At 38.5% G+C, this 27,349-nt stretch overlaps 1 protein-coding gene across 1 annotated transcript; it reads left to right on the top strand.

Moving 5' to 3' along the window:
* The first annotated feature begins 216 nt into the window (after positions 1 to 216).
* LOC135116572 (uncharacterized) lies at positions 217 to 24,252 on the top strand. Its single transcript, XM_049851481.2, has 29 exons — positions 217 to 536; positions 965 to 1,107; positions 1,974 to 2,135; positions 2,389 to 2,587; positions 4,121 to 6,301; positions 6,660 to 6,800; positions 8,682 to 8,822; positions 8,893 to 9,026; positions 9,179 to 9,249; positions 10,399 to 10,490; positions 12,919 to 13,179; positions 13,580 to 13,768; positions 14,096 to 14,220; positions 14,477 to 14,638; positions 15,943 to 16,029; positions 16,452 to 16,650; positions 17,368 to 17,493; positions 18,135 to 18,263; positions 18,505 to 18,714; positions 18,885 to 19,091; positions 19,387 to 19,480; positions 19,723 to 19,815; positions 20,325 to 20,473; positions 20,863 to 21,103; positions 21,388 to 21,555; positions 21,955 to 22,042; positions 22,706 to 22,811; positions 23,093 to 23,214; positions 24,035 to 24,252. Exons 1-29 carry the CDS (start codon positions 333 to 335, stop codon positions 24,069 to 24,071), a joined length of 6,261 nt encoding a protein of 2,086 aa, XP_049707438.2. The 5' UTR covers positions 217 to 332; the 3' UTR covers positions 24,072 to 24,252.
* The last annotated feature ends 3,097 nt before the right edge of the window (positions 24,253 to 27,349 follow it).

The raw sequence follows: 27,349 nt of genomic DNA, 5'->3' as shown, positions 1-27,349 counted from the left end.
ATAATCTTTTCAAATAAAAAGAGTGAATGATGAATGATATATTTATTTGCAAGAATATAGGTAGTTAACATCAGTTCTTAACATCTAAACATCGTCTCAAAATATTGATCACCGTCGTGAAGTCGCTTTAAAAGAGGAACTCTTATAAAACTCGCCTAGAGACAATAGAGGCACGTAGAGGTGTACCTACACATAGTGCTACACATTATTTTGAGAAGAGAACAGTGTTAAAAAATAATGATACATTGACAGATTCTATTTAAAAATCTGTCACGAAATTATTTTTTATTCTAAAATAAATATTTTGGAATTTATTGTTATTATATTTTAAAATGCCGATTAGAAGGAGTGAGGCATACGATGACCCTTTGAAACAGAAGTCTCATGAGAAATTACCAGTTCCGGGGAAAATATCTGAAGCCAAGTCTGTCTCTCTGCAAGAGCCGGGTATACAATGGAGCAACCTGATATTTCTGCCATTCCATCCAATTTTCGAGATGTTTATTGTTTTCGGCGTTTGTATAAAAGTTGTCTTGGTAAGTTCAAAGTAAAAATATTTATTGCTCGTCAAGGTGTTCTTTTCAGGCGTAACAAATAAAATATGAGGTTTTATAAAACGACTTACTTTTATAAACTACTTTCCACTAACTACCATGTATTGTAATAGTTAGTAGCGTGGGTACCTAGTAGTTAATAGTTTAAGAACCTGTTCGCCCTTTTAACACACTTTTATTAGGTCGATCTGAATGTAACTATGTAATGGAATTATAATCTTCCAAGGATCGTAGCAACATGAAAAAAGCAGTTGTATGTAGTTCTGATGACAATACTATATTATGGCACTGTTGAACGGATCTGAAAATGGAGCCGGAAGATATGAATTAGAACTTCTTGCCGGAAGATCATATTATCATAGCTTTGTGTTTTTTAACGTAATGTATTAATTTATAATTTTTGTTCACAGGGTCCAATACAAGCGGTATATCCAATAGTGTACTGTAGTGAGCTCATGGAGAAACATTCGAGTTTAACGTTTATCAAATATTTTTATCTGTACTTTTGTGATTCACTTTATGGTATCGACACATTTCTACATATTGTGCATAGGTAATAATCTATACTAATATAATAATATATACCAAAATAAGAAAATATATAGGGTTTGTCGTTCACAATTATATTAAATGAAATGCGTTAATATATTATGTCGATTAACACAAAGAAAAAAGAAAAATACGAAAAAATTACAAAATGGATTTTTCTAACAAAGTAAATCGAATAAAAATGTGCGAAAATTAAAACACCAAAAGTCAGTCATTACAAACAACTGATGTTTGGTTTAACCTTTTAATTAGGCAATTTGAAAAGGGTGGAAGAAGGGCGGAACCGGCCTGTTCGACTGGCTGATGTTGGTCTAGGTCTCAGGTGTCCTCTAATGCGGTGGCGCGCGTGTTTGTCGGCGCGTGCCTCTGAGGCGATGCACGGGGTAGGCGAACACATCACTACCTCGTGCAAGAAACTAGGCCCGAGCGAGGGCCAGCACTAGTGTGGGGCTGCGGAAGAATTTGGATTCCCGCGGGCCCGCCCCCACGTGCAAGGAGGACACATGGGGGTTTTAGCCGGTAAGAGTCCGGCACACCCCTCCGCCTCTCCCCAGGCGGAGGAAGTCCATGAGGATTACCCCCCACCAAAAAAAAGGTGTCCTTTAATGCGGTTGTGTATCACTTTAATGAATAGTTTTTACAGATGCGAAATCAGGCTTATCGGTCTGTAATATCGGTTTGAAATCATAATAATTTGAAATGTAACCTATCTATCCATCGGTGATTTGCTAACTAGAGATAGAATGTTGACATTAGCCCTAAAATTAATTAAAAAATGTTAAATCGATACGGTGGTTTGTGGGAAATCGCGACAAAGGTACCTACTTTAAGAACTTTATGAGATTTATTTATTTCGTTTTTCATTCCCAGACAAGTGACGGACAAAGCAATGCGGCGCCAACATCTGCCCAAATCAGCCGGATTACTGCTAATAGATTTAATCTCATTGATTCCGATGTTTCGCATGGCAACTGAAAGTTGTCCTCCTATTCGGTTATGGCCAAATATACTAGCATTCAATGAATATCTAGTGTAAGTACCATGTTCATAGAGATATATGGTCAGGTATGTGACACCTCGCTTCAATTAGCAGACTTATAGTTCATGGCTTGGTGCATTCATGCTCCAACTTCAGATTTAGGCTGCCCGTCCACGTCCGATACCGACTGATTTTAGTAGAAAAAAAAACAGAATAGGTACACTAATAGAAACAGCTACACGAATAGACTAGTGCAACGCACACGTCTTACAAAAATCGGTCAAAATAAATCTTTTTTCTTTACAGCATTTATAGGATTGGACTTTATTTCTCTTTGATTACTACACATTCATATAAAAATCTCCTATCGGGTTACACAATCGTTTTGCTGATGACTTTGAACTGTGTAACTTGTTTTTGGTTGTTGTTAACTGCAGAAGGTTTATGTGAAAATTGCAACATTCCAGGAAAGTATTATGATTGGCGAGATTTTATAAAACATAAGGTACTCTAATGTGGATTTTTATACTTATTCTTTGTCCATAAATGTCAATAATGTCCTACTACCGAAAAAGATACGTCGGTCCGTGGATGGGTGACCACCATGTCATAACGAATTCTACCGCGTTTCGGAAGGGACGTTAAACTGTAGGTCCCCGCTGTAATTTTAACATCTTCGGCAGTCAAAAGCCCATAAGTCTGACGACCTATTTTACCTAGAATTGTTTTGCTACGGTCACTGAATTGAAAAGGTCAGATAAGCCGAATAGGCTTCTTCTAAAACCAGTCAGCTGCATCCGGTTAGACTGTGAGCCGAAGCCAACGTAGCGTAGTTGGGAAAAGGCTAGGCAGATTATTATTTTGAATTAAAAAACGTTGTAGGAATTGGGAATTAAAATTGAAATGAAACAATAAAATTAGGCGCAGTGCAATAACCCACTATTGACAGTCCTATCAGCTGTCACTGTCCCGTGCGCCTAGCGCTCGTGTACCCTCGCTGACAAGGGGTCCCCCCTTTATGTCATAATCTTATTTTGCATACCAACAGTTGGCATAATCTTCATTTCGCAGAAAATCGTGTGGCATACACTCATTTGGCATAAATTAAAAACGCATAATTTTGGCAAGCAGAAACATCTTTAGGCATAAATTTCATATTCATAATACTTAAATAGTAGAAACATCATTTCGCAGAAAGTTGCCAGTCAGTATTTCCTTTTGGCATACATTTTATATAAGTAGTCATTAAAAGGCAGAACTATCATATTTCAGCATGTTTATAGTCAGAATCATGTTTTGGGCATAGTTTTGGAATTCATATTCATATTATTTATTTGCATTCCACAGTGTATAAAGTAGGTGTTACAATTAGGCTTAGAATTTTTATTTTCATGTAAGAAGCATGCAAACAAGCCTGCAGCATGGAAGCATGCAAGCAGGCATGCAGCATGTAAGCTGGCATGCAACATGGAAGTAAGCATGCAACATGCAGCAAGCATGGCTTCTGTCACGGCTCCGGCGCTGCGGGGCTCCGACGGTCCCATGCGAGCTTATCGTTGCAGTGATTTTCACGCTCACCACCGCAGCTTCGGATTGCTGGCTGGCGGACCTCAGCCGCGTCGGCGGGCGTTAAAACTACCTGCGCCTCAGCTCGCAGGCCGCCTCGCCCCTCCGCGCCTACGTGGTTTTGAATTGCACTCTAGGGGTAGGGCAAACAAGACTACGTGGAGTCGGTTTTGCAGCGATCCTTTTTGTTACTAGCTTCAATTTTTAATACAATGTTTTTTAATTGAAGGTTATAAATGACAATTTGCTAAATAAATTGAATCTAAATAAAATTCTACCATCTTCATAGTACGCCAAATGAGATTATACCAAATAATAGTTTCTCAAAATATACATTTTGCTAAACGAAATAATGCGAAACTCTAACTATGCCAAAAGCAATTATGCGAAATAAAATTCTGCCAGATAGAAGGAACCCCTGACAAGTAATGTAATAGTCATTGAAAATTCTAAATGTTTTTTTTTTTTTCAGCTCAATGAAACTGATGAGGGATACGGTACCTACATATATGCATTTAGTTTTGTATTTTCTTTTACTGAGAATAGCTTTTATTCCGATGAAATCGTACCTACTACAATGGTAGAATTTTATATTTGCTGCTTATTTGCCATCATTTGTTATATAAGCAAACATTTTCTACTAACACCAAAATTCTTTGCTGAAGCTTTGATAAGACTTCGTTGGATTTGTACCCGATATCCAGTCACACAAAAAATTATTGAAGAGACTAAGAGAAGAAATGCATCGAAAAATGCTCACAAAAAAGTTGAAGAATATTATGTTACAATGTGGAGAAAGCAAAAAGGAATTTATAGAATGCCTAGTATATATAAACAAGAATTACCACGATATTTAAGACTAGAAATTAAACAAGATTTACTTTGGCCAATATTTTATCACAGTCCTACCTTACGGAAGACATCCTTAGCTATGCGGCGATGGCTGAGTGACTTTATAATCATATCATATAAGATGCCAGGGGAAAGATTTTTTACAGGGGCTGATTCTTCGGGTACTTTGTATTACTTAAAGTCAGGCATAGTTGAGCTCCTGTCAACAGACGACGGAACTACCCCGATACTGTCTGTAACAAGTGGTACAATATTCGGAGACACTAATTTCTATACACCTAATAACAATAGAAAAGTAATTACACGATGCTTAACATTTTGTGAAATATATTATGTGAAACGAAGTCTTTTTATAAGAGCACTACATAGATACCCTTCAGATCGAAATGTTATCATGCGGACAACTCGTGCTCGCCTTGAACATGCAAAGAAGCTGTATTCTTGTAAAGCCCTGATAAGGGGCATCGATAGAAATGAAGACGAAGGTATTGCATGGATCAAAAGGCGTTGGTGGGAAATACACGATGTGGTTCAAAAGTGGTCCAAACAAAGCGGGAAGAGTAAAGAGCAGGTCAGATGTGATTTGCCTCGAGAAGAATCTATATACCACTGCGCCAAATATATCGGGCAACTGGTGCTGTGCGCCCCGTCAGAGCTTCAGACACAATCCATGTTCACTAGATACTCGTTCCCGTGGATATTAAATCCGATCTCCAATTTTGGTCACGCATGGTATAGAATTGTGGCAATCACTGTGCTATTGGTCTTGTGTACATTTCCAACGAATCTAGTTAAAGCTGAGTTGCCCGTGTGGTTTGTTTATTTCACATTTTATTCAGACACCGTTTATATTCTAGATATAGGGGTGTCTCTTTTCACCGCTGTAGATAAACTAGAAATGTCTACAGACAGTTTTGCAACAGTAATGTTTGAACGATTCAAGACTTTTACCTTTCTGCTTGATGTAATCTCAACGCTTTGGTTTGAAGATATATTCTCTATAGCTGGAACATCTGAAGCAATGTACAATACTCTCCAGTTCAACCGATTGCTAAAATGTTACGTCCTATTTCGAGGTGTTTATTTGAATTGGGATTTAATAATTAAAAATCCGTTCGTGGATTTATGCCGAAAACTTATACTAACCTATTTCACAATTCAAATGGTGTGCAGCCACGTAATTTTGGATATGACAAACTACATGAAGTTAAATATGAGGTATTTTTTCGGAGAAATAATGTGTATTAGGACAGTAAAATCTGACTGTCACGCAATTCACCCTGTGGTCGGAGTCCTTGTTGCTTGGGAATTCGAATGGGTGTTCTGTGAATTCTCTCCGGAAAATCTTCCAGATATGTATGTGGGAATGTTTGTCACCTTTATGAATTTTGTTTTATTCATTTTCAATAAAGGAAATTTTGTATCGTACATGTATTTAAAATATAGATCCGCCAAGAACTATCAGATATTTGTTTCAAATCTAAAGAAATATTACGAACATTATAAAATACATTTAGACTTGTTGAAGAGACTTGACAGATATTTCATATGTCATTGGAAGTACTACCAGGGCGCGGACGTGATGTTCTCGAACTCTTTAGAACACGAACCGACGGAGGTGTACTGGAAGGCGCAAGGCGAGGTGGCTCAGACAGTGATCGGAGAGTCGGGTGCATTCACGCACGCTGACCCCGCGCTCATCAGGGAGTTAGCTTGCGAAGCTAAGTTTTTGGTGCTGCCGAAACTCACAAACTTAGTCATGTTTGGAATTCCATGTAAGAATGTTACTTGGATTGTGCAGGTGAGAATTAATTTTCTTTACGTACAGTTTTCGCCGAACTCAATGCAACCTGCAACTAAGTTCCGAGTACAAGGACGCATGTGTCTCATTCTGCACTGCCACCGTAATACTTTAAAATTGGTTCTGCACAGCGACTCCCTTGTTGTTTCGTGGCGCCAAAAATTTTGGCAAGTTTTGTCATTCTTTATTATGTTGCTCTTTTCTTGTTAACTATTCTTATTGTATCATTGAAACTGAACTGTGCAAACCACAGGTAAACGAAAGAAATTGCTAGTATAATCAATTTATTGGTAAAAGACAGATAGGTTGACCTACTGACATCTGTAATGTTGAAGTTGCAATAATTTTGTAATTTCAGGGTTATGTAAAATCGGAGCATTATGATGAGACTGGCGAACTGCTGATTACGTATTATGGTCCCGGCAACATGCTGGCTATTAGTTCAGTGTTCTTCGGTCGAGTGTCGCTAAGCACCTATAGTACATACACTGATTGCGAGGTATGTGGAGAATCACCAACGGAGGTGTCATAACGCAAAATCTCCTAAGAAGGTAGTGCTCCAGAATGCTAGTGTTCGCGGGATGAGGAACGTTACTACCTCCGACCTTACACGCTTTCTAGGGAAGCCGCGCGCCCATTAGTTCCAAATTAAAATCACCAATCAATAGAGACCAATCTTTGACAGTTTTCGCAGATTAGTTTTGAGTCTGATTTTTGGAAACCAAAATGTAAACGGTATACTTATTGTGCGTTGGCAAGACTGTCATCATCAGACCTTTTATTGTCCTGCTGGGCTCGGGCAGGCTAGGTCTGACCAAGAAAAGGAACGAGCTGACTCGCGATTTCTGACAGGAAAATCCGTGTATCCTCAAGATTTTGTTTCACCTTTACTTACACACAACTGCCGAGCGACATATAAAAACAGGTAATTTGTGCCGGCTCCCGCTAGGACCGTAGAAGGACATAAATAGTAAAATTGAACCCCCTAATAAAGCAACAAATGATACATATATTTGACGATAACGAACCTATCCGAATCTGCAAATATATTAAGTGTCATAATAAATTATCGCTCATTTTTTAGACCCCGGAAGTTAGCGCATCGAGAATGCTTGATTGTTTTGTTATCGGTTGCTTATTCGTCCGTAATTTAGCAACAGCGATTGTTAGGGTCTCATTATTATTTTTGTGACTTTTTGACATGGAAATAAAAGACCAAGATTTGTCTAATTACAAAATTAGACAAAAAAATTACGAAATATTTTACGTATTATTTTTTTGCTGAAGTTGCTAAAGTTTAAAGTTAAAGTTACTTCACTTTTCATGCCTAAACTCGGCGGTCGCGCTAGGGCTGTCAACTTTTTTATAAAACTAACGTGGTAGTGGTACTAGTATCTAATTATTTGATTTATTATTGAGAATAAAACAGGAAAAATGAAATATAAACCAATACCTAATAATAAAATATTTAATGTGGCTTACAAGAGGTTAATAAACACTTTCAAAGGAAATTCGTTTGAACGAGATACCGAACTTTTTTAGAAACCGCAATTTATAATTTTGTTATTCATAAATATATACTTACCCTACTCTTTACTTGCGAAAAAAATATTTTTGGATGTAATGGGTTGGTACAGTCCCTGAATCTAAGCTTGCTTCTGCCTACAGAAACCTTGAGGTGCGAGTTTTATTCTACCTTACAACATACTCTCGCCATGATCACAAAAATTATCAACTCCTACTAGTAATAATCTTTGAGGGTAGGTTGGGAGGTTCGCCTGGGTCGACACTAGCAAAACTTATTACGGCATTGGGCGCTTACCTACCCACCTAACTGTACCTACCAACTGCGTTTATTAAACGAACCATCGAAATATGAGAAAATAAGCAGGTACATACTATAGGTAATACGGCAGGCTAAAAAAACGACTGTTCACTGTTTATAGTTGTATTAAAACAACCGTCCACTGAACAATTTAATACGACTTTTTTTGTTGCTCCATTATTACTTTTTCTTTTGTTATTAAAATTAAAAATATTACAGTCAAATTACAGTTAGTATCACAACGCGTGCACATTTATTTACCTTGTGTGTGGCGCGCGTATCTCAAGAAAACGACAGCCGCGCTCGCACTGTTTTGAGTTGTTTTGAGACAGCGCGTCTGTGAACACGCACACATACCTAGACACCTATGTCTGCGTGACTCGAACGCGCTTTGTATGTAGATTGACTTCTGTACCTATGTATTTTGTGGTATGTACATTATGATTCAGTAAAGTTCGCTTCAGACTACCCGTAAAGACTGACATAATTGTCACAATCTAATGCACCTTAATTAACCAAATAAGAATTTAATTTGGTTAATCATGTTTTCTTCAGGCCATATTCATACCTATCCACCGGTTCTTTGAAATCTATAAGCGCTATAAAATTGAATACGAATTCTTGCAAGTTTGTACAACAGAATTTGGAAGACAGTTCGATGAAATGTTTAAAAAATGTATACTGAAACATAGAGATGTGAGTATACACACAGTTTACACATATTAAAAGCTTTTTACAAAATTATAATTGGCATTTTCTTTTTTAGTATCAACATAAACTTAGGGACAGGATTTATAGCACAAGGATGTCTATGGTGGCGACTTCAAAAGTAATGCCGGATATACAAGAACAGCGTTCGTTACCCTTTGAAGGGGAACTCTGGGGAGATCCGGAATCTAGGTGAGTTAAACGTTAATTTTACCTAAGCAAGCGTAGCATAAGAAATTCCACATAAATAACAAAATTGGATTGACAAGTCTTACATTAATTTAGCAGTAGGAACTGACCACTTTAGATATTTGGTCCTAATCGATTGAAATTCCTCCTTTCAGGTTTATGCAATCCTGGTTGACGTTTAGATGCATTATTGTTTACGTATCCATTGCTTCCGCCGCTGTGTTGGGTACGAAAATAATGTTATTAAGACTATTTGGCTTCCAAACTTCACCGTACCGAGAGAAAAAACTTGCAAACTGGTTTAAAGCTCTTTTTAAAGAAATTGCAGGATTCCATTTAAATAATGATTTGAATCAAAAACCACAGTAATATAGTTTAATAAATATCGTGTCTTTCCTTAGAATTCCTATTTATGGTGAAACGTATGTAGGTAGTTGAAGTTTAAAATTATTTCACACTGAAAGTGCTCGCCCCGTTGCTGCCGCCCGCTGCCATTCCGGTGTGACTCGGGCGGGCCTGACATCCAGGTATATATCCTTGATAAAGAAGATAAAAGACGAACAGAAGCAGCTACTGCAGCAGTGGACTGTGAGCCAAGGTGCATGAGCTCCGCCCGTATGACATAAAGCTCTCTACAAAAATGTACATGGCAATCTCAAATCAGAATCAAATCTTCTTGCCTCGGAGATGCCGTGCCGTGCGTAAACATATTCGAACAATTACGCGGCATTTTGAATATCCAGTGGTCGGACCGTGTTTGTAGTACGGAAGTACTCAGACGAGCTAGTGTTAGCGGTATCGATGCTTATCTGATGCGTTGACAGCTGCGATGGGCCGGGAATGTCTCACGGTCTTCTGAAGAAAGGGTAGCATAGCAAACCGCATCCTCTACTCAAAAACTGCAAAATGGCAAACGTAAGCAGGGTGGCGCCTGCGGTACAAAGACGTGCTTAAACGCCACATGAAGAGATGTAACTTACATCCCTCACACTGGAAGGCAATGGCAGCGGATAGAGCACAATGGAGGCAGACTGTCAGGGACAAGGTGTGCTAGTTCGAGACACGGCGCACAGAAGAGACGAGACGAGCTGAAGGCCCGACCACCTGCGGTCATGCCATACACTTATATAAGAGGCGGGCTGATTTGCAGTGAATGTGATCATACATTCATTGCAAAACTTGGCTTTATCACTCACTGGAGAGCACACCAGCGCAGCTCTCAGTAATAAGTCGCTGCAGCCGAAGCCGACCAGGAATGACCGATATTATTTTCTTAATTAGACAATTACAATTATACATACTTCATATTGAACATTTTGGTCTGGACGTGGATAATAGAATATTTTAGTGACGTAAGTTATGACTTCGGTTTAAGGTGGCGTTGGAGCTGTCAGTCGATGGGTGTTTACGATGATCAGTGGATTCTGTGACTGCATTTCCTGGATTGATATTATAATGAAACTTTGTGTGAGTATCTACTAGTAACATAAGTGACAGTGTTATACGGGCATATATTTATTATGTCAACTTCTATCGTATCCCTATCTAATATCTCTTCAATACATAGGTTCGATGAATATATTGCTCTTATATTTATAACAAGCCAGCAGTTATAATATAATAGTGTTTTGTGCCTTTGTTTGATTCAAAGTTTAGCATAACTCCAAGGAAATTATGTAAAGATGCTATTTCCTGTATTAGAGCGTAACATTCACTGAAAACATATACAACATATGTAGGTATTTTTTTCTAAAAACTTCTTTTTACTTTGAAAATTGAATATGAAGATGCATTATTTGTTTTAAGAAAACTGACTTGAACCTGCCCATACAGCCATTTTTGGTCGCAGATATGATAAAGATGTAACAAGTCGCAACAGTTTCGTAACAGGTACGACACAACGTGACTGTGTAGGGATTAGCTTTTATGTGTTGTAACGGTTCAGTAAAAATGTGACGGAAACTAGATTCAGTAACTTTGTGTGGTCGCTGTGTCGATACTTTACAGCTTAATTGGTAACCACACATTTTATAAACTTTGCGTTTGGTTTGTAACCAGTGTGCAATGTTGACACAATTGTGTTGTAATTGGGTAGTAACATGGTGTAGTCGATGTTCCAGAACACTTTGACACTAACTTGCATATATAAAAACATGACGAGAGCCAGTTATTCTCAAACTGTCTATGTTTTCTGCCGTTATCAACCATTTAATGAAATTTAAAATGAGTAAACAACCAAAAATATGGCTGAACTTTATAATTATAAGAACTTTTGTATACCCATATTTGCAAAATAAAAATATTCTATTCTATTCTATTCTAAAAAACCTTACGTAAATTCCGATGGACTTCAACTTTTTACAGAAGAGTTAAAGAAATAAGTACGCCCCAAAATATTGTACTCGTACGAGTACATGTAGGTTTTTTTTATTATAATAATATTTTTTTCATGATGTTGCATTGTTGGTAGGGCAAATTGACGGATACCCATTTTATTGAACTCAAAACTTATTCTTTTCTAGGCCATTTACAGGAAAACAGTACGGAATTTCGTACCGAGGAGCTTATTGGTATAGTCCCTAGTGCCAAAGTTTCAACTTTCGAGCTCCAAATCGCTGTTTTTTCTTTTTCTCGGCCAAAACAAGACGTCTTCGTCTTTAACCCAAGTACTCGGTACAAGCGATATTAATTCTGATGAGCCTTCTTTGGTTAGAACAATGCAAAAAGGCATCTTGATAAAAACTTTGGAAAACACTGTAACCAAATGTTAAGAGAAACCATCTTAAAAATCTAGTAATTTTGTAACAAGTTACCGTAACATGTCGACACGTGTCGACACATTATCGTAACTTTGTGACTAGTTGCGACGAGCATATTTTTCATAACAAACATCAAAAATGTTTTTTCATAGTTCATTATTTAGCAATTTTATGAGTAAATCTTGCTAAAATAATTTGTATTAGGATTAAAATATTTGATATTGTATTTAAAGGGAAGCTTTTGAGCACTAGATGTGCATCATTTTATATTTTTATTTTATTTTAACAAAACTTTTTCTTTCGCCAGAATTATTAAAACACTAGCTTTTGCCCGCAACTTCGTTCGCGTGGAATAGTGACTACCAGCAGATTTTTGATTTGACCAATAGATGGCGCTATATGTCCGGAATAATTTTATTTTTATTTTTTTTTGTAGTAAAAACTATCCTATGTCCTTTCTCAAGTTTCAAACTATGTCTGTACCAAATTTCACACAAATCGGTTCAGTAGTTTAGGCGTGAAGAAAAGACAGACAGACAGACAGACAGACAGACAGACAGACAGACAGACAGAGTTACTTTCGCATTTATAATATTAGTTTGGATGATATTACGGTGGCGCGTTGGAAATATCAACATATTCAAAGAAATTACACAGTAAACTTTTTTTCCCAATAAGATTTGAGCATTATTAACCATATTAATTAATGAAAACTAAAACTTTGTTTACTTCATTATCATTATCATACTTCAACCATCATTTTGGGATTTTGTATTATTTCGTCGTGTCACTCACGCACGAGCCAACGAAATTGATCGAACGAATGAATGATTGAATGATTAGTGCAAACTCTGGTTAAAATACGGTAACAATGTTACGATACGGCGACGTAAATTAGAAACCAAATGTTACTTGTTTATTGTGTCGAGATCTTCCCCATTTTTAGTTGCAGCGACGGCGCTAACACGGAACGTCGACGAGATTATGTTTCGAGATAGATCAGTGTCGACACTAAGTGTCGAAACGGTTACGTTATGTTCGCAAAAATGGTTATATGGGTGACTTCTGGCCTAGCAGCAGACCAGAGCAGTTAGTTCACACTGCGTGAAATAATCGTTGGTTGATGCCCTTTTCAGATGCCTTATTATGACAACCGCGGTATTAAAATAACTGACAGGCAGAAATGCTTCCTCAATTACGCATCAAAAGCATTTGTTTTGGACGTAATCGGTGCCGTGCCCTGGTTCGATGTCATCAAATCTATTCTCGAATCAGAAATCGACGATGATACCAGCTTTCTTATGAACACGTTGTGCAAATTTGCGCATATCTATATTATATTTGCTTATTTTCAATACATGAGTGATATTCCAACTGTAAACGGAACTTTTATCAATGTAAGTTTCGTTTTATATTTTCTACTAGCTGCTTAACAAAGGAATTATAATCAACCAATAGAATTAAACATTATTCACATCTTAACTCCGCCTGCTCATTGGTATTTGTTGCGAGAGGTACTGAGCGGAGAAATTCCATTGGTTATTTAAAGACTTCTCCATTCCGCTTTACTCGTCGAAGAACTTGGGGTTAAGTCAAAGCAGAGAAGGTCGATCGATCGTTATTAAGGTCGCCGCGGTCGTTCTGTGGATAGCTTACGGGGTGGTGAGGAGATAGGCAGTAGCTCAATGTAAGAAACGGTACCTACTCAGCTACGTCCAGTTAGACTGAAAGCCGACCCCAATGTACATATGTAGTCAGGAAAAGGCTGGGCAGATGATATTGAACCTTTTATTTCAGATCATTAAATGGCAACTGGTAAACAGCTTAGTTGTACTTGGAGCCAGTCACTATTTCATGGTGAGCTGTGTGAAGTTCGACTTTGAATCAAAAAGTATGCGACTATTGGAGGTTACGCTCCGAAACACTTGTTGGATGCCTGACGTTATACAGTTGCCAATTGATTTGAGCTGGGACGACTTGCATTTGGTAATTTATTGATTACTGTCATCATCAGCCTTTATACTGTCCCACTGTTGGACACAGGCCTCCTCTCACACAGACCAGAACTGAGAACGCTGAGAACATAGCGGGTTAGTGATTTCAGACTTTTTAGTCCAGGTTTCCTCGAGATGTTTTTTTTTACCTTCAAATAGCCATTGATTCTCCTTTGATATAGGTAATAATTTATATGAAGCTGATGTCAAAAATCAGTCTGCAATCGCAAAAGAACGGATGGATCGGTTAATACAATCCGCAGTACGACCTTATGTCATTAGTTTGTAGACGTAACATTCTCACTATTAACCATTTCAGATCTTTGCTGAAAGCCTAAGTCTTGCTGAAAACGGCATGATGGGTTTACATTTTGGTAGATTTTTAATCGACCGAGAGAACATCGGTGTTGGAATTTGTCTTATGTTTATAGGCATTCTATATTGGTATGTACTGTTCGTTTTACTTTCCGTTAAATACATAAACGCTCAGTTACGGCAAGCCATGGGCCATAACACAAAATCTTATAAGAAAGTAGTAAAGTAGTAAAATAAGTAGGGTCTGGCGGCCCTGGAATCTTATATAAACACACCATAAACTATTAAGCCATATACTTACATATTTTGAGTGCGTTTTGCATCAAATATGCATAGCTTTTACAAGATCATGCAGCTTGTGAACTTAATATTTTTTGTCTTGTAGGTTCATTTCAGCTTATTCTCTAACGCTTTTGGTGTTGGATGTCGGAGGACACTATGAGTTCCAGCATTCTGTTAATCAACTCGAAAGTTTTCTTAAATCCGAAAGAGTTAACAAGGCCATTATTGAGAGATCTGTCCTTCATTTCAAATACTGCTGGAAAAGGTTAGTGCCTAATTTCATATAAATTGTGGTGGATGTATGTCTATGTAGATAGATGCTTTTTAACACATTCACTGCGGCAGCGTTAAATCTAAACTTTCTACTAGTGCGATACGAGACAAATGCTGCCCGTATCTATATTTCCTGATATGCGTTACGGCTTCTATTTTGCCGTACCAGAACCTGACTTTCAAAGCCTATACAGACGTGGAAACCACCTATATCAATGGTTTTTATCAACAAATCGATAGACTATATCCTTGTATACACCTAGCTGCAGTCGCCCCGGGTTCTCTGTTATACTTTGAAAGATACAGAGATTTTTCAAAATCTTTCATTCGCGGCAATATATATGCCGTACAGCGTAGAAGTGAAAAAATGCTAGGGATGGGGTTTACTTCTGGAATGATAGTCGATAGTTTAAAAATATTTTTTATTGTAGATAAAGTATTCATATTTATCAGTGTTATATTATTATATAAATCAACATAATTATGTAACCTAATTATATAATATGTATAAATATGTATTTATATTCTACCACAATCACACTATAGCGCCACTTAGTCCCAAATACATATAATGCATAGTATAGTTAGAAAATACACCCAGACCAAGACAACTAGACAAAGAATGTTTGATTTGTGTGGGAATCTAACCCACAACCACTACGCCAACAGACCAATTTTAAAAAAACTAAAAACTATTAAAGGACGTGTATGAAACTTAGTAAGTAGGTAGTTATTCCACTGAATTATTTTCACACTTGACATCTTTGGCATCAAGATGATGATTTCCCCTCTCTTTCTCTACTCAAATCCAGTTTTTTTATGTGAACGTCTCATTGTAGCAGAACCGCGTAATATTTTTCACAAAAAATATTGTTACGTCTTGCTTACGGCCAGCACTAGCGCACACTGAACCGCCGCGCGGACGCATGCAGTGTGGTGCGGGGTTGGGGGGGTACGGCAAGATATTCGCCGTACCGCACTGAATGAAAATAATTATTTTACTGTGCGTTACGGCAACTATTTTGCCGTATATTGTTAGTGTACAATATTATTATATTAAAAGCAACAATATTGAAAATATCACTATCTCATTCCTACGCGCAAGGGAACTTAGATAAATCGCCCCCGCACAGTACGCAAAACAAGGACAACGAGCTACCGCACTGGCTGAGAGTCAAATACGGCCAAATACTTGCCGTAACGCAGTGAATGTGTTAATGAAGTTACAAATAAGGGTCTTTAGTTTTACTCATAGTGTCAAAAATAATGGATTACTAAATATTTTTTACTTTACAGAACAATGGCTGTAGAATTGGCCCAGCTCAATAACGAGAGTATCAATACTGTTTTTAGACAGGATCTCAATTCCTATTTCTACAGAAAGTAAGTTAATACATGTAAATTGCTATTTAAGTAGGCATTTAATGACTAAAGGCACGGGGAACAAATGATTAGCTGAGATTACATAACGTAATTTCCTAAAAAAGTAGCGCCAAACTGCCGATGTGTTGGGGGCACGAGGAGCCTTCTATGGAATCCGCCCATTATTATCAAAATAGTCACCTCTCAGTCAAAACCAGTCTTTGAAAGATTGGTTTTTATTTGACAAGGAACGTCTCGTTAGTTGTAGTAAGGCCTACCTTACGTTGCCCACAAGAAGTTGCCTGACATATCTTCCCTATAGCATCTCGGCTATCCTTCCTTCCTCCTTGTCTAAAGGTAAACAATCTTTATAGAACTTCTACATACAGTAAGCCATTCGGTAAGGGTGCTGTAATTGCTAAAATAATATTTTTTTATTATAGAACATTTAGCATTTTGGACTCAATATTTAAAGGAGGCGAACAGATGCAAAGACAGCTGGCGAGCAACAGCATCATACATTTCTTTCTGCCAGGCCACGACATATTTAGAGAACAAGATATGATCAATTTTTTATGTGTTGTCCATCGAGGAAGGGTCGCGCTTAGTAAAAATGGTCAAAAGCTTATTACTCTCAGTAAAGTGAGTCCACCTTAAATAATTTTGTACGAAGTATAGTAATGGTGTCCAAGGTGATTTAAGCTACGGCAGCAGTTCCCTTATATGGAGATTAGCCTAGCCAGCTGTGCAGGACATAATTGTGGTGCACAAGCTTTTGCGCAGACAGGTGCACTCACTATTCCCCCGATGTGACTTTGGATTCGACAGCCCAGTCTTAGATCAGGCACAGGACCAAAATTTACGTGCTCTCCAAAGGACGTATCAATCACCAGCTTCGACTGGGGAATCGAATCTCAGATCTATTGCACAGCAATCGTGCGTGCGACCACTTAACTAACGAATACGAAGTATATAATGTTTTGTTTGGACTTTCTAACTATAATCAACCTTTTTCCCCCGCTATTGCACCCGCGTGCCGCAGGAACTTTTTGCCATACCCGGACAAAATGTATACATTGTTACTCTTGGATAGTCTAGCTTCCCAACAGTGAAATAATTTATCAAATCTGTCCAGTAGTAGTCGGAGACTTTATTAAGCCTAAAGTGTACAAACGAGAAACTTTTCCTCTTTATTATAAAAATCAGTGTGGAAGATATTATATATTGTACAGTAGTATTTGATCTAAAAATATATCAATGTCATTATGTTTGAATTTGAGCGCAATTAAACAGCTAGCAATTTTAAGATTTCAGTGATGAAGGCACTGGCACATTATTAATGATTGTTGTTACTTCTAGGGAGACATATTTGGGCAGCTCCTGGGCACTAAAGTACGACCTGTTCGCGTGACAGCTACAGCTGAAGATTTTGTTGACGTGCTATATATCGACCTCAAAGCGTTTCAGAGTACTATTACAGAGCCGGTACATAATTTGGTTCTTTTTAAGGCCCTTACCCACAGGGTAAAACGGGACTCTATTGAGTTCGCTCCTCTGTTTTTCCGTCCATCCGTCTTTAGTAGTTCCTGGTGATACCAGGCTGTATCTCATGAACCGTGATAGTTAGAGAGTTGAAATTTCTATCACAAATGATGTATTTCTGTTGCCGCTATAACAACAAATACTGAAAACAAGAGTAGGGGGCTCCCATACAACAAACGTGATTTTTTGCTCATTTTTGCTCGATTTCGATAACGGCAACAGGTAGATGCGGTTTTAAAAATAATGGCACGTTTTTTTTTCTCTGGTGCCAAAATAACATTCATTTTACATAATCTTTAACTAGTCCCCTCAAGATACAAAGTAATCCCCCTTAAAACTATATAATCTTTTGAAATATACAATACTGTTTAAGGGTCAGTTGCACCCTTTAACTATAAAGATAACCAAACCATGACAAGCCTCAGATGATTTGATAACTGGAAATATTTGAGTTACCGTTATAATTAAACGGTGCAACTCACCGTAACAGGTCAATAGCAGCTTATAAAATACTCGTATATTAATTGGTTCTTTTATATTGTTTTTTTCTTCACGTGGTTAGGAGCTTAACTTTTTGGCCCTAGGTGAGACGAACGATCACGCGTAATCCACAACAAAAGAGCGACTTCATGGCTACGAAGAACATCTTCGTTGAGAACCCCTACGACACGGTACAATATTTGCTTCGAGGACGCAAAACCATCAGGCTTCCGGTAAGAACACTGTTCTATACGAGCAAGTAAGGGTACCGTGGAAATATATTATAAGATTTCTACCTAAATCATCATCGGCTAGCCTTTCCCCAACTACTAAAGACAACAAAGAAAAAACTTTTAAAGACGGCCCGACACGCCCATCGGGGCTGTCTTTTACAAATTTTAACGTTCATTAAGTGCTGTTTTTCAGCCAAGTTTGAATAAATGATTTTCATACAGAGAATATTATTTTTCTCAGTGGAGCCGTTACCCAACAGAAGCTCGAGGTGCCAACTGGTACGTGTATTTTTTGCACCTGACGTGGTTCGTGGGCCCTCTAGTCACGGCCATGATAGTGCACACTTTGTTTGTCCTGCCTACTGGACACAATCTCTGGGTGCGGATGTATGTGCTGCTATTTATATTCGACGCGGTACATTTAATAAACTTCCTTAGTGAATTTTACGAGGTAAGATTTCAGTTTTTGTTGTTTAGTGGTTTTGTTTTTTTAGTAGCATTTAAATGTTCCGGAGCTTTTAATATCCCAGATTAACTGTTTTTTTTCTTCTCTACTACATTAACGTAGCGTACATGTAACGATATCTGCCGGTATATAATACTATTTACTTCAATTTTCAGATTGAGCTTGTTGTCTTAAAAAATAAGTGCGCGCATCAACGCGTTGGCCTTAAAATATTCAAGCGCTGGGGGTTGTACGTAGATTTGTTGACTTTCCTCATACCATTGGGTACGATCGTTAACAATGATTGGAGATTTCAATACGGTAGAATACTAAGATTGAAGTCCTTCTGGGACTTTCATCGTAATTTCTGTAAGAGTTTTAAGGTATGGCCCTTGATTTTTGGAGTTTTGTATCGTCGTTTCAGCTGAAAGACGTCCACTGCTGGACGTCTTGGCTTCGCCATCTTGCTCGATCTTCAGCAACCCGCATACACTGCTTCACGGTGACCAAGGCCAAATCATCCATCTAGTGGGGGACTACTATTTTTTATTGGACTGTTTAATTTGATGTCGGCTATGATAAGAAATGCTTAGTCTTGCGTAGGCAGGGCCTACGCAAACACGTACCTATAATTACCTACGTTAAGTTGAATTTAAATAATAATTTGTATAATTTTAGAGACAACTAACCCCTGTCATTTTGAAAATTTCTATTATATTGCTGATAATGCACAGCTTTACCTGTGGATGGGTGTACATCGCGTGCAGACGTGGTGAGTTTCATCATTTTAATAATTGCTGTGTTTTACCCGCTCGCGCCGTTCCCAACAGAAGTAATATTGGGAACGGCTATAAGATCTCACCACGCGGTTCCAACGTTCCTTTGTGTCTCCCGAAATACGGATTAACTCAGCATGACATGGTGAATCGTGTAGGTGAATCTAGTGCCCCCCCCCCCCAGTTGATACTCACTGATAGTTTGCTAATTCTTTTCAACAAAGTAATTATTTTCCAGAGGGTAAATTCCCCGTCCGCCTTTTAGACGTGCGCAATTTTTCAAACATAATTGACTTAAGCATGTGGATGCACCCTGATGATCGAGGCGAAGGTAATATTTGATTTTTATCAGAACAAAGAGTCACTCTAATGCAAATCATTATTTGTGAAGCCAGTACTTGTGCTTTAACCATACAGGCAGAATTGTATTGCTGAGGAGTTTGTTCCATCATGTCTTCTTCCTGGCTAAAAGCATAGGAAGTGGTGAAGGACAGACATTTTTGGAGCTGTCGTTAGCTTTCAAGTGTTGATTCCGCCTCCTAAAGCAAGAAGTAGCCGCTTCTTCGAAAATAATGTCTGAGATAGAAAGCTGGTGGCTTGCGCCGATCTACCACCGCTATCGGCGCTGGTTCATCTCACAACATATCTATAAAGCAAGCAGATAACAACAGCAAAATGAAGCTAAAACAACTGTCATAGAATGGACCAGCGCCAATAAGTGCTGGTAGATCAATGTCGGCTAGGTAGGTACGAACCTTCTTCCTGAATACGGCCTGTGTTAGTAGGTTTATACTTTGCCTTATTTAGGATGTTTAAGTGTGCATTTTGGTATGTATGCAGGTTGTGCTCGGGTTAGCAGAGATATTCCCGCTGGAGATGACCCAGATGAATCTATTCCAACGTTTGTGGTTCCGAGGCATTGGGCCCACGATTACGTATTAGCATTCACTTATATCTTAATGACGCAAACGCTTACCAATTTAGACACGGTAAGTTAAAGTTACGTGTGTATACTTAGAGTTAGCTGTTGATGTGGAGTAGACAACAGAATAAGTAAGAAAATAAAGGTGTCGTAATTTGACTTTCATGGTTAAATTAATTATGTAATTGATGGGACTTTGCGTTATAACCGAGTCGGCTATAGCCGCTGCTTGCATGTAAGGCGATTAGCTAGCTGCGCAGGACATACTGCGCCTTACAGTTATAGTGTACAAGCATTTGCGGAGACACAAGAGCCCCCCACATTCTTTCACTCACATAGCTTGATGGGCCGGCAATCCGGCACGACCGGAGAGAGATCAGACACAGAGCGACATGAACGTGAAGCTTGCAAACCTAATACGCGTGTTCTAACCGAGTCTTTGACGTTTTGTTTTAGGTAATGCCACTAACTATAAATGAGGTATATTACAAGGTGTTCATGACCTTTGTGCTACAACTAGTGGATTTGTATGTATTGGCTATGGCGCTCAACTTTGCCCGCACCAAATATCGTGAGCTGTACTTGTATGACGAAGCTGTCAAGAAAATGCTTATATATTTGAGCAATTGTGGACTGTGCAAATCATTATCGGACAGTATTTTGGCGTATACGCATCAACTTTGGGATAGGCAAAAAGGCTAGTTTCGTTTTTTGGTACTTTTTATTATTATGTTCTACATATATTAATGGCGTCCACGACCGATTTCGGCCACGCGGCGGCTGGTCTCATATCAGGAGATCACCCAGCTTCGCAGGACATATTATTGTGCACGAGCATTTGGACTACACCAATGGTGATGTGTGAAATGATGAGAAAAGATGAAGACGACATTTGGGCCCGTTTTCTTCTTTCTTTTTTTTGGGAAACGACAGTCGGTCGTTTGATGTAAATGTATTCTAAGATATAAAAAAACTTTTTAGGTGAGAGACTACCGGATTTAGCGTACAAAGCTCCAACGAGTCTGAGGCATGATTTGTTTAGTGAGTTGTACATACATCATTTAGAAGCCCCAGCGACGTTCAGGCAACTGCCTTATTTCTTCAAGCGCCAGTTAGCGGCCAGACTTAATCGAATGACAGTATTTCCCGGTAAGAATCATTTGCTTAGTACCCACACGCTGCTGACTAATTAGTCGGTAGACACTCGACACGATGGTTCAGTCGGTCTGATTCCGACTAAATATCTGATCGTTGTCATCATTAATTTAAGAGCCCAGCTCTTGTCGGTGCAGCTCCTTCCATTTACACCTATCCAGCGCCAACTCCTGAACTTCCTTCCTCCTGATCGTTTGTAATGAGAGTTATTACCATCCATCTCCATACTGATTCATGAGCCCACACAAACTATCGCCCGACCAAAAGTTTGCAGTGTGCGGGTACTTACTTAATCTTTTCTTTTGATTTCTTTTTTCTTGATGTGCCTAATGCGCAACATACATATTCCCATTAGAAAATACCTCTTAAAGTACTGTTTGACGTTTGTTTCAGGGAAGTGCATTGTGCGAGAAGGCGACACATTTAATGTCACTTATTTCATACATGAAGGTGAAGTGGAGAAGTGGTATAGTGACAAAAAGTGAGCACTTATCTAATAAGCCTCGTAGCGTCTTACGCCCATTAAATTCGAAGGCCGCGCGGATCCATCGATCATAAAGTTTGACAACCAGTCTTACCAAGTTGTATTGGGTTGGCCTGGTTACTGCTGGGTTGAGGAGGTCAGATAGGCAGTCGCCCCTTGTTAAACACTGGTACTCTCAGGTGTACCTGGTTACACTGGAAGCCGACCCCAACATTCCCGTTGGGAAAATTCTAGGCAGATGATGATCGTTCTTTGTGGCCTTGTTAAAGACTATTTAAATTGAAATTGCACTGCAAGTATTTTGAATTTATGTCATAGGTATCCACAACATCAATCTAAGGGAGAGTAACGCTCATTCCTTCTGTGTGAGAATGTACTCATGTGTGAGGGGAGGCCTTTGCGCTGCAGTGGGACAAAAGTCTGATAATTGCAAGGTTTCTTCAATTTAATAGTGTTTAAATACTCTTTCGGTCGAAAAAGGTTTTGAGAACTGGCAACTGAGGTCAGACGGAACGCGGGTTTTTTGAAAAAAGAAAGAAAAAAAGAAAGGCCGGACTTAGCTGGTCGGGGTTCGCATTTGGTTAGCGATATTAATTGTTCTGATGGCAACGGCGACGATGATGATGATGAATAATAATGAAGTCCGTATACTTGTTGCAGTGGTGAGAGTAAGTTGGTATCTGTGTTGTACACGAATGGATATTTTGGATGCGTTTCCGGGCTCTTCATCAACGTGGGTTTCTATTTCTCCTATTACTCGCGAACTGTAAGTATTTAATCGAGGCGAGTTTTTGAAGCGAATTGAAATAAAAACCCGTAAATAATATAATCTGTATAGCTAAATAGATTTCACAAAATGTATGCAAAACATATTTTGTTAGCAGTTTCAACAGAGCGGCCCGACTTTATTCTTCACCAGGATAAAATAAAGTAGCCTATATACTTTTCTGATAATATATAACTGTCAAGTTTCATCAACATACATTTAGCCACATAATTAGGAATCAAAACAGTTCCACCATTGAGTTGATTATTTATCTCCCACAGGTTGTAGACCTAGTGTATTTAAGCCTGGACAATTGGAAAGACTTATTGGAATGCTACCCAGAAGTTAAGATGATGCTCTATGAGTCCACTAAGAAGTTTAGGAGTGAAGTTACCAAGGCCCAGTAAGACTTTTTGTTCTTAGTAGCTGTTCCCCTGGATTCCACTCGTGTCCACAGGAACTACTTCCACCACCTGGATAAAAAACCTATGTACTTTTCAGGCTTGAGAGTGTATACCTATTTCATAAATGTTGAACGTTTTGAGTCAAACGTCTCAATGATTAAATTATAATCGTGGCCCTGGGACACGATTCCGCTGATAAAATGATTCATTATTGAATGACAGAAAATGATAAAAACGTTTATTTCTCGGTCGGCTCAGTCACATCCGACTGAGATCCAATCCCGACTCAATTGCCATTGAAGCGTATGTGGCATTCCGCTATTTTTCTTTGAAATAAACGTTTTTATCCTTTGTGTCATTCAATAATGAATCATTTTGTCTGCAAATGATTTACGATTGCAATATGATTGTAGAGCAAACTACCGTATAGACCAAAATCACCAAAATAGCAGACCAATCGAATGTCGTTGGAATACGATTGGTCTTATATGAGTAGCAGAATGCCCGATATGGTTAAAACTGCTAGTGCGATTCAATTTCTATTCAATTTTGACATTATTAACATAGGAGAATCGGGCCCCAGATCTCTCTCCGGTCGCGTCAGATTGTGTCCCATTGGGCTTTAAGACTGAAGGAGTGGAGAGAGCACCTGTGTCTGCGCGAATGATTGTGCACACGTCCCACGCAACTGATGAACTCCTTAAATGAGAACAGCCACCGTGGCTGAAATTTTTCGACGCGTTTTTCATTTCAACCTTCGAACTTTACTTCTTCCAGACTTTTAAATAAATACCTATATTTATTCTGTTTATTTTTCAGCCCTTCCCGGTCACCGACGTCGTCTACGATTTACTGATTACAATTTGCTTAAATAATTCCTCAAAGTAAAAAATATACATATATATTTATCCTGTAGGTACCTATGCCTTTTGGCACCCATGTTTTACCATAGAGTAGGTAGTGGATTCCGCAACAGGTTCAAAGTTCGCAATTATAGAGTGTTGTGATAATAATTGTAATAGTGAATGGTAAAATTATCAAATGAACTCATAATCGCTACAAACACAAACCCTTACCTACAAGGTCGTTGTCACGGACAACACAAGTATTTCGCCTACGATGATAATGTCATTCTCAAGACGAATCAAAAATTATTACTTTTTTATCTTTAACATTAATTTAATTTAATTAATTTTAGTACCTATTTATAATAATGTTTCCATATTTTTTGATAGTACGCGAGTCATAAATTTAATTGTTATAAAATGTAATGTTTGACAATTGGTATCAATTTTCAACTTTTAATATTAAATGTAAATCATTTTAGTATAATTAGTATTAACATTTTATAATTAATGTAAAACTAGTAAGTAGCTTTAAACTTACTTAAAATTATTATTTGTTATTAGTTTGTAAATCGTTCTTAAAATCATATTACATGATCTTATCTACTGACCGAAGTTTTAATTTTTTAAACCCATTCACCTACAATATAATCAATGACCACATTCATAAACGTAGGTATGTATAAGTAGGGCTGCCATCCGTCCGGGTTTCCCCGGATTTGTCCTAGTTCGGAGGCCGTCCGGGGGCCTGCCAGCATATTATTATATCGCTATTACCACTAGAAAATTTTATGCGCTTTATGTTTGTTTGTTTTTCACAATATAATTTCCAATAAGGCGATTATCACACTGCCCCGCATGATGCAGCGTGGTGCGTGGATGCGTTTTTTTCCGTTGTATGGAAATATCTCCGTTTGTATGGAAAACACGCATAGTCCAACACACTGAAAATGCATCCACGCGCGTTCATGCGGATCACGCACATACATGCGGAGAAACACGCACCCCCGCGCGTAGGTGCGGGGCGAGACGCATGGTATGGCACACTGATCCCGCAGTGCCGCGCGTGATTTTGAATGGGCGTGACGTGTATATTTGAAAATGGAACTCGATGAGAGCCGCCGTGCGTGAATCTACTAAACGCACCTACGCGCGTGAGTGCGCGAAAAACCCGCACGATGATGCAGATCTGCACTCCCGCAGGAACGCGCGTAGGTGCGTCGACACGCAAGATGCAGCGTGATGCGGGGCAGTGTGAAGATCACCTTAGTAAGAACCTACCTAGCCAGGAATGGTCTGATGGTATGCTTTTTATTGCCATGAATACGTTTTATTTGTAATGCTATACAGCAACAATACTATCAGATTTCAATGTGGAATTTTCTTTTTCATTCTTTTCCTAGCTGATGCTTAGATGATCTTTGTACGTGACTGCAAGGAACGGAGCGTAATCAGTAAATAGGATAAAATAAAGTCGCTTTTTCTGTCCCTATGTCCCTTTGTACGCTTAAATTTTTAAAACTACGTAACCGATTTTCATGCGGTTTTTTCAAGATAGATAGAGTGATTGAAGAGGAAGGTTCATATGTATAATAACATACATTTAATAGTAGGGAAATACTGTCATCCCGTGCGAAGCCGGAACGGTATTATCTTATAAAAGTCTGAACGCAGGTCGGCCGGAGCAAAGACAATCGGTTCAGGTGGGGTTTCACGGGCGGGGCGGACCTTGAGTGCGAGTGCGGGGCTGCTGTGCAGACCATGTCCCATGCGCCCTGAAACTTGCTCGCGGCAGGACCTAACGATCGCATCCGGCCGTGTTCTCACTGTGGCGGCATATTGAGCTGACAGTGTAGTCTCACTATATTATACCTAGGGTGCTTTAATATTACCTGCCAGGACTTGAATGGGGGGTAGTATTGCGTTTATAGATCACAATAGTAAAGATAAATAATTGATTATTTGTCATATTTTTTTTCATACAAAAACTAGAAAATAAAAAAATAGTTACTTACTTGTCAACCTACGTAGGTGGTCTTGGTCATATTAGACTAAAATAAAAACGTGGGGCCCATTAACTGTTGCTGTAGTACTTTCTTCTAGTGGTATAATAAGTGTGGATTGCATCGACTTACTATAATCGTAACTGGAGATTTTGACAATCAATAATCAGCCGTAGCGGCTTCACCAGCGAACGCCGAGCTCATGATCTACCAAAGTATAAAGATATGCTTTGCCATAGGTAGGATTTCAGAGGGGCCCCACGTTTTTATTTTAGTCTAATATGACCAAGACCACCTACGTAGGTTGACAAGTAAGTAACTATTTTTTTATTTTCTAGTTTTCAGTGCACATAAGATAAAACCGTTTGACTTAAAAGTTTTTTTACCGATTTTTTATTTTCTAGTTTTTAGTATTTAATGAAAATGCCTACCGAATTTTCCTCATTCTATCTAATTCATTTAGTGCATCATTATTACACGGTCTCTTATATGATAATTTATTACAATCAAATTTTTTTAAAAGTCATTTTTTTAACGACGCCAAAAATCATCAAGTGACCCCTCCCTGGGTAAGGGAGTGCCAGACTCTTACTGACTAAAAATAGTTATGTTTCGTCGTAGGCCTTTTATGTACCAGGGCCACGGTAACTCTTTCGAACAATCCCGCAGCCCAGGCAGGCCTTGGCCCTGTTGGGCCCCGCTGGGGTTGCTGACAGTATTCTACTTGTGTAGCCCTTTCATTTGATACCCATATTGAGGGGGTTGTGGAAAAATATGTAATCCGCCATTTTGTGCCGGGGGCCATATTAGATTTACAATGTTATTGATATTTCTATATTGTATTGTCATCGGAATAAAAGATGTATACAAAATTTCATATTAATCGGTTGACATGAAGAGGGTGAAATTTGAATTACTAAATTTGACCCAAGAATAAAACAAACGGGATGAGCTAAATAAAACCGTTTAAAAATTGTTATCAGCCATTTGGTAGCGGCGGCCATCTTAGATTTCAATTTTGCATAGTAAATTGTATTCTACTTGTTGAACCCTTTCATTTGATACCCATGTTGATGGGATTGATAAAACCTAAGTTATCCGCCATTTTGTAGAGGCCGCCATCTTGGATTTGAATTTTATATAGTACATTGTATTCTACTGGTTGAGCACTTTCATTTGATACCCACATTGACGGGATTGATAAAACCTACGTTATCCGCCATTTTGTACCGGCGGCCATCTTGGATTTGCAATGTTATTGATATTACTATATTGTATTGTCATCG

The sequence above is a fragment of the Helicoverpa armigera genome, chromosome 28 (genome assembly GCF_030705265.1).
Source record: "Helicoverpa armigera isolate CAAS_96S chromosome 28, ASM3070526v1, whole genome shotgun sequence".
Lineage (NCBI taxonomy): Eukaryota > Metazoa > Arthropoda > Insecta > Lepidoptera > Noctuidae > Helicoverpa > Helicoverpa armigera.
Note: the sequence above shows the minus strand (reverse complement) of the source record. Positions and strands in the feature narration are given on the sequence as shown.

What these genes read in the sequence shown, in the direction of transcription:
- LOC135116572 (XM_049851481.2), top strand. Translation starts at nt 333, where the DNA reads ATGCCGATTAGAAGGAGTGAGGCATACGATGACCCTTTGAAACAGAAG. An exon ending in GCATTCAATGAATATCTAGT is followed by an intron (nt 2,136 to 2,388) that starts GTAAGTACCATG and finishes TTTTCTTTACAG; the next exon opens with CATTTATAGGATTGGACTTT. An exon ending in AGCTTATTACTCTCAGTAAA is followed by an intron (nt 16,651 to 17,367) that starts GTGAGTCCACCT and finishes TGTTACTTCTAG; the next exon opens with GGAGACATATTTGGGCAGCT.